At 43.3% G+C, this 15583-nt stretch overlaps 2 protein-coding genes across 3 annotated transcripts in view; both read left to right on the forward strand.

Moving 5' to 3' along the window:
- The window catches only part of rgs3a (regulator of G protein signaling 3a), a 193447-nt gene that overhangs the window by 4827 nt on the left and 173037 nt on the right, over positions 1-15583 (forward strand). Inside the window, exon 5 of one of the 2 annotated variants that reach the window (XM_083793657.1) lies at positions 4581-4671. In XM_083793657.1, coding sequence (XP_083649783.1) covers positions 4581-4671 — 91 coding nt within the window. Of the gene's footprint in view, positions 1-4580; positions 4672-5293; positions 5430-15583 lie in introns of those variants that run through there. The other variant, XM_083793655.1, reaches the window with a different exon arrangement.
- Positions 9746-11707, forward strand: LOC310879619 (signal recognition particle receptor subunit alpha-like; the record flags this gene model as incomplete). The annotated part of the gene is made up of 1 exon (XM_083794390.1): positions 9746-11707. One exon carries the CDS (start codon positions 9746-9748, stop codon positions 11705-11707), a length of 1962 nt encoding a protein of 653 aa, XP_083650516.1.

The following is a 15583-nucleotide window of genomic DNA, read 5'->3' on the forward strand; positions in this document are numbered from 1 at the left end:
CTGGATGGCAACGACTAACCACTGCCCCAATTTGTTTAGAAGGGCCTGTTACAGTGCCACCATGAGGCTGATTTTTGCAAAACGCATTTATTTACATTACTCGTACACATTTTATCCATACGTTATGCAAATTGGTGCACACTTTCGCTATAGTCATGTGATCAAGACGGACCTGTCCATTTCTCATATTCCATCCCAATTGGCTTGTTTGCAGAATTGGTCCGTTTTTAACAAATCATGAACGCAGAGTGCAATTTATGTGAAATCTTGCACGCACATTCCTGCAAGGCATAGGAATAAATGAAAATAGCCAATGAACAAGATTGTAGATGTATGTCTAATTTCTCTTTCGTGTCTCGAGCTAAAATGTTTGAGAACCACTGCTGTAAAGAAGGAAAGGTCACCTTCAGCATATCGTATTTTTTGTCACGTCATATGGTTATTTGATAGGTCGCCATAGTTACAGACTGAATATTGATACTACATATATGGTCATATGGCTATTTGATAGGTCACCATAGTTACCCACTATATACGGATAATCCATATATGGAGCTATCTAAATAACCTATCTAAGTCTGACATCACAAACTCCATATTTGAGCGTGGTTGATCTAAAGCTCCATATATGGAACCGACAGAGACGTCTAGTGCCGACATCATGCTAATGTAAAATAACTTAAATGGATATATAACTGACTTATTCTGACCAGATCAGTGAGATGTCACAAGCATCACCAGCCAAGCACTATATACTGTAAATAAATGGTGGAAATCACACCTTAATTCATATACAAGCAGTATTTTCCACGGTCCTCGCCAGGTGAGACTTCAACCTTCAAGTAGCTTGAGCAGCTCTCACCAAGAGAAGACTCCACCCCCTTCCGTACCAGTCAGTATATTTGACCTCACAACCAACGCAGGTATCTCTGCATTATACAGGGATCTAGACGTCTCGGTTAAGTTCTTACCGGACACAGCTGTGGTGGGTTGTAGACTCTGGGCAACCGGTCCCCACTTCATTCCCATCAACGTCCATTCATAGCAGAAGATTTAATGATGGAAGGAGACTCTCAGGTCTCCAGTTCTGAGGGGCCATATGCCCGTGCCTCCACCGTCCTCCATGAACACGTGAAGAGGAGCCACAACGACCTCTACTGCCAAACACTGAGGGAAGAACTGATCACCTCAGAAGCCCGTCTGCAAATGAACTGCTCTGTAACCAGCCAGAAACATGGAGACCCCAATCCAAAACCTGACAGTCATCAGCAGTTTTCCAAGAATGTAGCCACGACGGGAGAAGGAAAGACACATCAGACGAGTTACACTGGAAAGAAAACCCACATCTGTCAACAGTGTGACAAGAGTTTCTCTCAGTTGCGCAATCCGGAAACTCGCCAGCGTGGCCAGACGGGAGAAAAACCTTTCCACTGTCAACAATGTGACAAACGTTTCACTGATTCCAGTGCCCTGACTAAACACCGGCGTTTCCACACTGGAGAAAAACCTTTCATCTGCAAGCAGTGCAACAAGAGCTTCAGTGATTTAAGTAATCTAAATAAACACCAGCGCATCCACACTGAGAAAAACCTTTCCACTGTAACCATTGTGACATGAGTTTCAGTCAGTCAAGTCACCTGAAGACACACAAACATATCCACACTCGAGAAAAACCTTTCCATTGTCAACAATGTGAAAAGAGTTTCATTCAGTCGAGTGATTTGAAGAAACACCAGCGTCGCCACACTGGAGAAAAACCTTTTCACTGCAAACATTGTGACAAGAGTTTCAGTCAATCAAGTCACCTGAAGACACACCAGCGACGGCTCCACACATGGGGGAAAACCTAACCACCATAAACGGTGTGATAAGAATTTCTACCCACAATAATAATATTAATAGTAATAACTAGAATAAGTGTCCCTCGGGGCACAGGTCTCCACCAGGATTTTGGATAAAATCAGGACTAATTTTCCTTGGCCTCTAGGGAGTGTGCATACAACGTTTTACACAGATCGGTGCAGTTACAGGTGAAAACACTAATTATAGCGCCACCATGAGGCTGAGTTGAGAATATTCATGTGGCATTTCTTCCTCTGCCTAGTGGGAATGTGCTTGAAAACCTTCACGGAAATCACACAATGTGTTCATGATTTGCAGAATTTTGTTTGAAACGGAGCACTGCTGCGAACTTTGGAAGCCAATCTTAGCCAATCAGAATGGAGTATGAAAAATCTGCCTTTCTGTGTGGAGTTTGCATGTTCTCCCCGTGTCCCCTAGGGTAGGTACCGTCACAAAAAACATGCAGTAATCCTGGTCACTAAACTACCTCCCCCTGGCCAGCCGGGGCGCCTGATGGAGGGGAAAGGAACTGGTCGAATAACGTGTTCCTTCCACTTGCTATGTCCCCCCCTGTCAGGTGAAAAGAAGCAGCTTGGACTCCTCATGCATAGAAGGAAGCATGAGGTCAGTCTGCTGCCTCCCCAGGTTGGCAGAGGAAGTGTAGCGCCCAGGATTACATTAGATAATTGACACTGGGGTGAAAAAAAAATCAGATAATCAGATAATCAGTTAAATAATAATAATAATAATAATTAAAAAATATTAATAGGAGTTAGCAGTAGCACTGAAGGCTGTGCGTTTTCAAAAGGCATTTAAAAGAGGAGAGTGATTCACCTAGCTCAGTTGTTTTCAACCAGTGGTCCGGGGACCACCAGTAGTCCATTTGGTTTCATTTTATGCTCTCAAGAGTTAAATTATTGTTAAACATCTGCATTAGAGAATGTAGAATAATTGTTATTTTCATCAACGTTTACCTGTTATCTCTCATATGGTACAAATGGCAATACAGCATGGAAATGTGTACATTTATTTAGTTTAGGGTCTGAGAGGCTAAATGTCTGTGGCTTAAATGCAGAATAAATAATTGATATGAAAGGGGTTGAAAACCACTGACCTAGCTTGCTCTCCAAGAGCAGTGCATTCCAAAGTGTTGGAGCTGTAGTGCTGAAAGCCAGATCTCCTTTGGTCTTAAAGTTAGTATAAGTGATTTTCTTTGATTTAAATAAGTGTTTAAAAGCTCTATATTGTGATAATACTCATTGCTATATATAGTGTTTGTTCAGTAACAGAAGTCTCCAATGTCTAAATGCCTCAAATCATGAATGCATAGTGCAATTTGAGGGAAATATTGCACGCACATTCCTACTAGGCCGAGGAATACATCCCACCCTTTTCACATTGGCCTGTTAGAGCGCCACCAGCAGGTGGACTTTTGCTAAACACATTTTTGGAACAAAATTCCTCAAATCGTGACTTTGAAATGTCGAATTGCCATCAAAGGCGTAAGAAGAAATGGCACCCTTTTCACATAGCGCCACCAGGAGGCTATGATAACCTACCTGGCCTGGAGGAGCACTTTTTCTATTTATTTTTATTTATTTTTTAATATTAGAAAAGGAACGGTTTTGGACTTACAATGTTTCCAACCCGACAGCAACGATTTGCAAACTCACCCTCGCCTACTTCCGTCCCTGTCATGTGCTTTATTATCTTATTTTTGTTATTTTGTTTTTGTTTTTTTATATATTTTTCCGCCTTTTATTTCCTCATTTCAGCTTTTATTTGGATTCTGCTTTTCATACATGATGTTGTGAAATGGTGTCATTCATTTGACATGTTCACTCCCCAACATGTTCACTCCCCAACATGTTCATATGCTTTTGTGTCATCCTCCTCTTCTTTATCACCTCTCTCTCTCTCTCTCTCGTCCTCCAATTTCACTCTACTGTACCTCTCCCTTTCTGTTCCTTGCTGTCTCCCTCATTCTCTCTCTCTTTCTCTCCTCCCTTCTATTTAATCTCCCATCCTCTGCTCTCCTCTTTAACGAGCCCTGGTGTCTCCTGGTGCACGTTGTATTAAATATGTACGCCAACGTTCACTTCTGGTTCAGATGCCATCCCTTGATTTACAGTACAGATGTCCTCCCATCCCCCTCCTTGTCCCACAGCCTGCAGAAATCTGTCCACTAAGATGCTTTTAAAACTGTGATTATTGTCCCAGTCGATGGCCTCACATTATGCAGCACAAAGGAGGAGGGGTCAGGCAACAATAACAACACTGGGAAGATGGAGTGAGACACTGATGCTTTTAAACTTGGCCAGCGGATAGCCAGTGTGAATGTTTACGTACTGTATGTGTGTATGTGCAAACTAAGGAGAGAGTGTGAGAGAGAGCAAGATGATGATGATGATGATGACATGAGAATTGATTCAGTCCCCTATTTCTGGCTTTATGTAACCCACATACCGTACATACGAGCCATCTGGCTCACAAGTAGAGACATCAGCTGTAGGAATGCGTTAAACCTTTCCTTTGTGAGTGGTGAGTGTGTGTGTGTATGTTTGTTTGTGGAGAGAGAGAGAGAGAGAGAGAGAGATATGCATTTCTGCATGACTTGTTTATGAAATCACATGGACTCACTTTAAATTTACTATCCCCAAGCCAGTCTGGCTCTGCGACTCTGTGTGCATTTGTGCTCTACGCACCCAAAGCAGTGACTCTGTGTGTGTGTATTGTAGGAGGTGCAGGGTTGGTACTACCTATTAGGGGAAGACCTGGGGAGGAAGAAGCACCTGAAAGTACCCACTCATGAAATTGTCCACACCGCTGGTGAGTATAACTGGCAATAGTACTTTGTATGTGTGAGCAGTGGTATAAGAAGTAACTAAGTACATACACTCAAGTACTGTACTTATGTACCATTTTGAGGTATTTTCTTTTAGGGTAGCTCCTCCTACAGTATGTCTAGGTTTTGGTGCTTTTGGTGTGATCTTCAAGCTCACCATTGTGAGCTTGTAGATCGGCTATTTTTTTAAGTTTTCTTTTTCATTTTGAACTTGTGAAATGGGACATTCTGCATACTTCAAGCTGAACTTGAGCAAGCACACCCAGATGCATGTCTGTCCGTATGCCGTGTGTGTCTGTGTGTGTGCAATGTGCATGTGTGTGTGTGTGTGTGTGTCCGCGTGTGAGTGTGTGTTTCGTGTGCCGTGCACGTGGTCAGTGTGTCTCTAAGGGCTTAGTAGTATTCTCTTGGACGGGGTGGGGGTGGCAAGGGATTAAGAGGGAGAGGGATTGGGAGAGCAAATGACAGAGAGCGAGGGGGGGGGGAGGGGTCTGGATGAACCCTGGCACGTCACAGAGAGAGAGAGAGAGAGCTTGTGCTGGAGTGGCTCCGTGCTCACTCATACAGTGCATACACACACACATACCACTCTCATTCATTTGGAAGTGTATTCTGAAGTGTGTCTGTTCCATCTCTCTCACCCACTATACAGTAGTTTGGCTTTCATGTAGTGGCGGCACAGCATGTGTGTATTATTGGAGTTATGCTACTCATTGCCAGCCATAAGGGCAGCCTAGATTAGGTGAGTACCGTCTTCGTATTACTACTGTATACTTGCTGGTCCCACTGTGCATGAGTTGGACGCTTGGTTGTGTGTGGGGCTGCTTGTTGCAGGGCAACATGAAATATTTACATCAGGGACTGGATGGTGACTGCATGGTCTCTGTCATCATCCCACATAATAAAGGCAGCCTTTTGTACAGCTTTATGTTGTTTTTCATCCCATGCTTTTGTCTCTCTCTCTCTCTCTCTCTCTCTCTCTCACAAACTCACTCACTCACTCACTCACTTTCTCTACTCCCTATTCTCATTCTCTCTCTCTCTCTCTCTCTCTCTCTCTCTCTCTCTCTCTCTCACAAACTCACTCACTCACTTTCTCTACTCCCTATTCCTATTCTCATTCTCATTCTCTCTCTCTCTCTCTCTCTCTCTCTCTCTCTCTCTCTCTCTCTCTCTCTCTCTCTCCCCCTCCATTCGTGCTCATGTACAATTAATGTATCACTTCCCATGGCTTCTCAGACCATGTGAGCATGCATGTGCTGTCACTTCTGTAACTCAGTCTGTCTGTCTGTTTGACTTTGCAAGGAAGTCACCTCTTCAGTGTATCCTCTTCAGAGGATGAATTATTTCAACCTTTACCCTAGCAAATAACTTACTGTAGGCTACATACGTATGCATACTCGTGTACTCAGTCTTTCTCCTTCTGTCTGTAACTCAACTTGCACACACTTTCTCTCATGTTTCTGACTCTGTTTCTCTCTCTAGTTCTGTCTAAGGGTCATCCACAGCTACAGTATTTATGCAGCCCAATTCTTCTTCATAAGGTTTTCACTGCAACTTTGACCACTAATAGGGCATAGTGGCATACGGTAGTTATACTTTAAAACAAAGTCGACAATCTACTAGCCTTTAATGTGACATGTGAGTCTGTAGCTGCTTCAGCTGACATCAGTGGCTGAAAGTGGTTAAAACTGGCTTTAGAAAAATACTGGACTAAAGCGGTACTGGCCGTAACTGGGGCAGTGGGAAGACAAAAGATGACTAGATAGCTCATTCATTCATACATACATACATACATACATACATACATACATACATATTACATTCTGTAATGTATGAGTCAGCTGGTGTGCTGAAAATAAAACAGGAATGACACATTAAGATTGAGATTATAGCAAGGCAAACTACAGATTTGTTTATGATGTCGTCCCTGCTCGGCTGTGTTAATGGATTTTTGGTCGAGGTCTTTCCCAAAGGCAACACTGGCCCACTACTGTCTAGTCTGATACATGTGTGTGTGTGTGTGTGTGTGTGTGTGTGTGTGTGTGTGTGTGTGTGTGTGTGTGTGTGTGTGTGTGTGTGTGTACACACGCACGTGTCTGTGTTCTTGTTTCCGTGCATGTATATTGGAGGCGGTGTGTGTGTGTGTGTGTGTGTGTGTGTGTGTGTGTGTGTGTGTGTATGGATGTGTGTGTGCGCACATTGCCAGCTGGCAGAATGTAGGCCATGTTGCCACTGCTCTGTCTCATCATGTATGGAACACTGGAATGACCAAAAGACTCATTCCAACAACACTCTGCTTAACATCCAACATCCATCTTTCTTCGTCTCCCCCTCCCTGTCTGTCTCTTTCTTTTCCTATCGTTCTGTTCATGCTTTATCATTTGTGGTTTCTCTCTTTCCCCCTCAGCCTTATATTCATCTCCATCTCATTATGTGTTTGTTAGACTTTGACGTGCGTCTGTTATGTAACCAAGCAGTATGCCAGAATGTGGAAACTGGTTTTGACAAAACAGTTTGACATTACAGTATAGCCCTATGAACAGTTAATAGGGCCATACTGTTAACCCATTAAGACCTGTGGCCGATTCTACAAATGCCTTCTAAATCAGTACGTATTTGTGCCAAGGACCCCCACTTTCAACATTAAAGAAATAGCAGATGTACAAGCTTGCAGCGCGGCACAAAGTGACGTGCTGTGAGCTTACACATCTGCTATTTTTAAGAATCCTATAGAGGTTTCTGAAAAATGTATGCTGCTATAGCTAAAATCTAAAATGATGGGTTAAAAGCATAGTTATAAAAGATAGAGTTAGGACTGCGAGTGACAGCCCCGCCCCCTGCTATTAATTTCAATAGAGTTTTGAAGCACCCGGACGACTGCCGGAAGTACCATCATCATAACTCAATGGCTCGAGCGAGCGGAAGTTGAGAGCGGACCTCAAATTTGAGCATACGACAGACACCATGTTTCTGTGTCTGTCGTATGTACGTCTGTAATCCATGTAACTTGAGAACTGTTTGCCGTTTGACTTCAAATTCAACGCGTGTTCCACACCCCCACAGGGAGTGCAGTGCCTGGTGCCGAGTCGGTCGGACCCATGGCTGGCCAGAACCACCACAAAAGGCCTCTTCCTGGGCTCTGGATAGGGGTCCTGCCCAGGCTCCATATATGGAGCTGGCCTGTAATGACAATACAAATTCGTTCTGACTAGACTCCATATTTGGGCATGCCTGACAAATAACTCCATATATGGGCATAGAGCTAGCCTGTTCTGACATCACAACTCTTCATATTTTGGCACACCTGACACAGAACTCCATATATAGGAATAAATAAATGAGCATTGTATGTTTGTCCTGTTTTGTTTTGTGTATTTAATGTTACTGGCAGAGCTGTGTCACTTATTTTGCCTCTTCTCTTGGCCAGTTCACACACTTCAGTCTCAATGTGGTTTTACTGGTTAAATAAAGGTTAAAAAAGGAACACAGAGACTGATACAGAATTCTCCATATATGGGCATAAAAGGGACAGTGGAATGGGTACTACATGTTGCTTATTCCCTCCAAATACAAACATCTTTGTCCCAATGATGGTGAGTGATTCTCATGTGAGAAAGTGATTGTGGTATTCAGTAAAGACCAGACCATTGTGGTGGTGTTTTTGAGAAGGAGTCTGGGACGTGGTTAGCGTTGCCTAGGGTGTTTTAGAGGAATACAAGAAGACTCACCCCGTTTCTGTTTTCCTCCCAGAATATTCCCCAGTGAGGGGTGGGAGAGGCTGGACAGCAGACGGCTGGATTTTGAATTTCTCTAACTATAAACTTTCATGACAGCAGACAGCCTAAGTACAAATATAATTTATGAAAAGCTACTACAGTGAAGTCTGTTAACAGAAGTTGTATTATCTGACGAGGTACCATTTGAGGGGGCAAAACCTTACATATACTAAATAATACTAAATTGTTTATAAGGTCAATATAAGTAATATAATATAGCCTTTCCACAGGAGTATCTTTTTATATTTTTCCAAAAAGAATACAAACAGCCAATAGCATATTACAAAGTTATCCCCCTCACTGGGGAAAATTCCGGGAGGAAAAACGGGCACGCACCGGGGTGAGTCTTCTTGTTACCGTTTTAGACAAGGGAGAAGAGTCTGGGACGTGTGGAGCCTTGTCCAGGGTGTTTTAGAGAAGGGAGAAGAGTCTGGAGCGTTGCCCAGGGTGTTTTAGAGAAGAGCGAAGTGTCTAGCACGTGTGGAGCCGCGTTGTTGTTCGTCCGTATTTAAAGCCAGTGCATATTGTTTCGTAATTGTCTCCACCAGGCCAAAGGTGTGGGGAGAGAGTATGTTTTGCACTACGTCCGTCCGTCCGTGTGTGTGTGTCCGTGTGTCCGTCCGTCCGTCTGTGGACAGCTAATCTCCGGCACCGTTGGCTAGATCGCTAGCCATACTCTGCACACACACTCCCTGAATGCCACACAGCTGAACATCTGCCCCTCTGTTATGAAACGAGTAATGTTCCGTCTTTTGATTAATCTCCGTCCTGGGCATTGGGCGTAATTATTTAATAGGACAGAGACCTCTCTCGGTCTTGGCCGGCCAGAGTGTTAAGACAATGTCTCCCTCTCTGTTTCTTTTTTAGTTGAACCCTGGTGTTATAGTGGGTATAGTTATAGTGCTTATAGTGGGAAGTTTATCGGCGGTTGTCCAGAACAACAATAGGTCTCCATTTAAGAAGAGCGTGCTAGCCTGCATTTGAGTGTATCCCGTCCGAATGTTGTCAAGGACTATGACATCATATTGATGACATTAGTGATCTCCCTACATGGGCATACAAGAGACACAGGCAGACAGATACAAAGATCCCCATATAAAGGTGTTGTGCTGTGTGTGTGTGTGTGTGTGTGTGTGTGTGTGATGTCATGCCAGAGCGCTGATCAGTCTATATAAGGTATCTTCAAATGTGAGAGAGAGTGCATGACACGTGTAGACACGATACTTGTTGCTAACAGACTTGTGATTTGCTAAAGGCCTTGTTTTTGCGCTGTGGCAAGATGCTGGATTTCTTCACCATCTTCAGCATGGGGGGTGTAGTGTTGTGGTCCTTTCAGGGAGCTGGGGTGAAGGAATCCTTCACTGGTCCCGTCAACGCGTTGATCCGCTCCGTGGTCCTTCAGGAACGCACTGGGAACAATTCCTTCACTCACCAGTCCTTGAGTCTTAGATACAAATTGGATAATGAATTTGAGTTGGTTTTTGTGGTGGGTTTTCAACAAATCCTGATGCTGACTTATGTGGATAAGTTGGTAGATGATGTTTGCCTTCGCTTCCGGGATTGCTACAAGAATGAGCTAGAGCAGAACGGAGACATGAAATTTCTCATCCACAGCTTTGAGTTCGATTATGAATTCAAGAAGTTTCTTGAGGAGGCAGAGAGCAGCAAAGATCGAGTCACTGTCTCGATGCGGACTTTCAAAAATTCCCCGAAGTCCCAAAAAACTGTTAAGTCAATGATCAAAGCAAAGGGTGAAGACAAAGGCATGGAGGACCAGTGTGTATTTAAAAAAAAGAATGCCAAGAAAGAGTCTCCTGCAGCTGAGCCAGTTAAAGAGGAACAAGGCAAGGGCTCCACTGCCAGCCAAAAGGTGGTTGAGAACGGCAATCACAACTTAACCCCGGATGAGATTATTCAGAAGAATAGGGAACAATTCGTCCTCAAGCAAAAGAGGGGACCTGTTGAAAAACCTGAGAAACCCACCAAGTCCCCAAAACACCATAAGCCTAAGGAAAAGCAAAGGTGGGGTTGTGAGACATCTGGCAACAGCGCCAAAGACCTGGACTACAGCCAGAAAAGTGGGGATCTTACCCGTAAGGATGCTGACCAGGCCCACGGCTCACAAACTGACTTGGAGATGCAGCTAAGCTCCATGAAGGGAGAGCTGCAGTCTGTGGGGTGCGAGTCCAGCGAGGAAGAGTTGGAGGAAGAAGAGGCGGAGCCAGAGAGACTTATGGTCGCTGAAAAGAACACGAAACCAAAAACGGGTGGTTTTGGCGGCATGTTTAGAATGCTGAAGGGTTTGGTGGGATCCAAGGCCCTCACCCAGGAGGATATGGAGCCAATGCTGGAAAAGATGAGGGAACACCTCATCACTAAGAATGTAGCTTCCGACATTGCCTCCCAGCTCTGTGACTCTGTTGCCAAGAAACTTGTGGGCAAACTCATGGGCACATTCACCACTGTGGCCTCAACAGTGAAGCAAGCCCTGCACGACTCTCTGGTGCAAATTCTGCAGCCCAAGCGGAGGGTGGACATCCTGAGAGACGTCCAAGAGGCCCGCAGTCAGAGACGCCCATATGTCATAACCTTCTGTGGTGTCAACGGGGTCGGCAAGTCCACCAACCTGGCCAAGGTCGCCTTCTGGCTGATTGAAAACAACTTCACCGTTCTAATCGCGGCCTGTGACACGTTCCGCTCCGGGGCTGTGGAGCAGCTCCGGACTCACCAGCGCCATCTGAACTCTAAGCACCCCCCCGAGCAGCACGGTGGGCGGCCGGTTGTGCAGCTTTATGAGAAGGGCTACGGGAAGGATGCGGCCAAGATCGCTATGGACGCCATTGCCTACGCCCGTAACCAGGCCTTCGATGTGGTGCTGGTGGACACTGCAGGGCGCATGCAGGACAACACCCCCATGATGACGGCCTTGGCTAAGCTTGTCGCCATCAACACGCCCGACCTGGTGCTGTTTGTAGGGGAGGCTCTGGTGGGCAACGAGGCCGTCAATCAGCTGGTGAAATTTAATCAGGCCCTGGCCGACCACTCTGCGTCTGACGAGCCCCACCTCATTGATGGAATTGTTCTCACCAAGTTTGACACCATCGATGACAAGGTTGGCGCTGCCATTTCCATGACCTACAGCACAGGCCAGCCGATTGTATTTGTGGGCACGGGACAGACCTATAATGACCTGCGCACTCTCAATGCACGCACTGTTGTCAATCTCCTGATGAAGACTTGAGTGGCTGTATGTTTCTGTTCATTCATCCTTGTATTAAAAATCACACTTGTGTGAAGCGAGTGGCACTCCTATCATCATACATCATCACATTCTGTGCTCAGCCAATCAAATCATCGCAAAGTTAGTACACATAGACGCACAAAGCTAACACCAAGATATGTTCTATAGTATTCTCCATGTTTCTTCCTTCCATATATTGCACCAAGCAAACTCAAGTCACGCAGGTGAGAATAATAGGATTCAGGGATTGAGTTCCTTTGCCTGCTGGCAGTGTGCCAGCAGGAATTTGACGCTGATTGGTGCTGATTGGACACAAAGACAAACGCAGACAAAACCAACCCCCCCTGCATTCAGCCTGGCGGAGATAACGAAACTTTACATTTATGTCATATTATAGGTCAACTATCACCAATTCGTAATCTATTGTTGATGTTTTCACAATCTTTTTTTTCCCCCAGCAATTATACAGTATTACTGACTAAAATCCCAAGGTTTGGGGCTAGCTCTGTCATTCATCTTTCATCCATCTCAAATTTACTTCAGGGTTGGCAAAAGAGTTAGCCATCTAAAAAAACCAAAGCCATATTGAGTCCTATTTCGTATGACAGTGTTTGGTGCAGAATTATGAATCAGTGGTTCTATAGCGTATACTGTATAGCATTGTACAGTATGGGTGGGCGATAGTTGAGATTCAGATGAATAAAATGGGAAGGAAGTATGTGCATTTTTGTTAAGAATAATATAATTTGATTTGAACTGTAGAAAATGAAGATGATGGCAATTGTAATAGAAAACTAGAACTGCACTCTGTCGAGTGCATACTTGCTTGTTGCACACTAGTAGGCCATAAATGGCCAACTAGTGCGCAAGCAGAGCGCGCAAGTTCTTTCGACCGCTGTAAACTGTCAAATCTCAGTATCTCTGTGAAGGAACGTTTGAAATGATTAATGTTTAGATGTAACTATTTGCTACCTACTTTATACATATAAACATCTAGTATTATTAAGTATGATTCAAGTTTCTATCTATATAAGAAATACTGTTTTATCGTTGTAGATGTATTTGATGTTTATGCAAGAAAACAGCAAATCTGTGCCTGGTTTGCTGGGACCAAATGACCACAAATGACCATATTTCTTACGTCATCATTAAGAGCTAGTCATACACATACACACCACGTACTCTGGTCCCAGCAGATCAGGCACAATTTGCTATTTTATTTTTTACTGATTATGTATATAGTATACGTATGACTAGCTCTAAATGATGACGTAAGAAATATATATAGTATATATATAGTATATAGGCATATACTATATACGTATACATATATACTCTATACTCTATAAAGTGTGTAGTTGCAAATTGATTAGCGGTATACTGTGGTTACTTTGCGCCAAAAACCGTGACAGCTGTTCCGCCATTTGATGTTTATGCAAGAAAACAGCAAATCTGCCTGGTTTGCTGGGACCAAATGACCACAAATGACCATATTTCTTACGTCATACGTATACTATATATATAATCAGTAAAAATAAAATAGCAAATTGTGCCTGATCTGCTGGGACCAGAGTACGTGGTGTGTGTATATGTATGACTAGCTCTAAATGATGACGTAAGTAATATATATAGTATATATAGGCATATACTATATACGTATACATATATACTTTATACTCTATACTGTATAAAGTGTGTAGTTGTAAATTGATTAGCGGTATACTGTGGTTACTTTGCGCCAAAAACCGTGGCAGCTGTTCCGCCATTTGATGTTTATGCAAGAAAACAGCAAATCTCTGCCTGGTTTGATGGAGCAAATGACCACAAATGACCATATTTCTTACGTCATCATTAAGAGCTAGTCATACACATACACACCACGTACTCTGGTCCCAGCAGATCAGGCACAATTTGTTATTTTATTTTTACTGATTATGTATATAGTATACGTATGACTAGCTCTAAATGATGACGTAAGAAATATATATAGTATATATATAGTATATAGGCATATACTATATACGTAATTACGTATACATATATACTCTATACTCTATACTGTATAAAGTGTGTAGTTGTAAGTTGATTAGCGGTATACTGTGGTTACTTTGCGCCAAAAACCGTGACAGCTGTTCCGCCATTTGATGCTTACGCAGAAAAACATCAAATCTGTGCCTGTGTTGCTGGACCAAATTACCACAAATGACCATATTTCTTACGTCATACGTATACTATATACATAATCAGTAAAAATAAAATAGCAAATTGTGCCTGATCTGCTGGGACCAGAGTACGTGGTGTGTGTATATGTATGACTAGCTCTAAATGATGACGTAAGTAATGTATATATAGTATATAGGCATATACTATATATGTATACATATATACTCTATACTGTATAAAGTGTGTAGTTGTAAATTGATTAGCGGTATACTGTGGTTACTTTGCGCCAAAAACCGTGACAGCTGTTCCGCCATTTGATGTTTATGCAAGAAAACAGCAAATCTGTGCCTGGTTTGCTGGAGCAAATGACCACAAATGACCATATTTCTTACGTCATCATTAAGAGCTAGTCATACACATACACACCACGTACTCTGGTCCCAGCAGATCAGGCACAATTTGCTATTTTATTTTTTACTGACTATGTATATAGTATACGTATGACTAGCTCTAAATGATGACGTAAGAGATATGGTCATTTGTGGTCATTTGGTCCAGCAACACAGGCACAGATTTTATGTTTTTCTGCATAAGCATCGAATGGCGGAACAACTGTCACGACGAAGGAGACCGGGCGAAAACATTACTTGCGCGCTCTGCTTGCGCAAGTAATAACCCAAATAACTCTAGTGTATAAACATCCCATCTGATAGGCTTTAAGGTAGTTAGGCTGAAAAAGGCAAAATGTTCTGTCCATCCAATATGTAAACACGTCTCATTTAATTAAGCTTCTCTTTTGCGTGTATTACCAAATGCCTCCAATTTCAGTTGCCTCCAGTTCAAATGTTATGATTATTTTGGGGGGTCGTGGCTTGAGTGGTTTGAGAAACCTTGATTTGTGTAATTGACAAGGTTGTACTTTCTTTTTTTTTTTTTTAAGATATTTTTTTGCGGCTTACGCCTTTTATTGTTTTGTTTTTTTAAGGGACAGACAGTAGGCTGACAGGAAACGGGAGAGAGATGGGGGATGACATGCGGTAAAGGCCGTGTCGGGTTCGGGAGTCGAACCCGCGGCACACCGCGACTGGATCACCAGTCCGGTGCCCAGACCGTTACGCTACGGCCTGGGCCAAGGTTGTACTTTTATGTGCTATATATCAGTTATATTCTAAGACGGGTTGAAATGTAAGTAGGGGTAACCCTGGAGAAAATGTATGTGCCCTGATATATAATATCATGCCCCTCCCTCTGAATGAAAATTAAATAGAAGTACCCTCCCCTAAAATTAACATGACAGTCAGATAACTCAGGAATAGATTGAACAATTATTATTACTAGAGCGGTGCCGGTTGGGCACTGGCCTACTTGGAACAATGGAGCAAGTTGGAAATGCATGTCCCACCCAGTTATTATGTCTGTCCATTTTATGAAAATCCAGACGGGAAGCACGCACATCTCAAATAATGTTTACGGATGCTGGACAAAAGTATACATACAGGAAAAAGGTTGGATTGTCCGCACACCAATGTTTAGTTCCCAGTAGTTTTATTGGTACATATAGTTCAGGAATCAATGTTTCGACCCCTCCGGAGCTTCATCCAAAACGTTGATTCCTGAACTATATGTACCAATAAATCTACTACTGTCCAGCTCCATTATGGACGCTGGACAGGGGCCCAGTCCAGAGCCCGGGCAGAGGCCTTTTGTGGCGGT

The sequence above is a fragment of the Protomyctophum parallelum genome (genome assembly GCF_964188405.1).
Source record: "Protomyctophum parallelum genome assembly, chromosome: 21".
Classification (NCBI taxonomy): domain Eukaryota; kingdom Metazoa; phylum Chordata; class Actinopteri; order Myctophiformes; family Myctophidae; genus Protomyctophum; species Protomyctophum parallelum.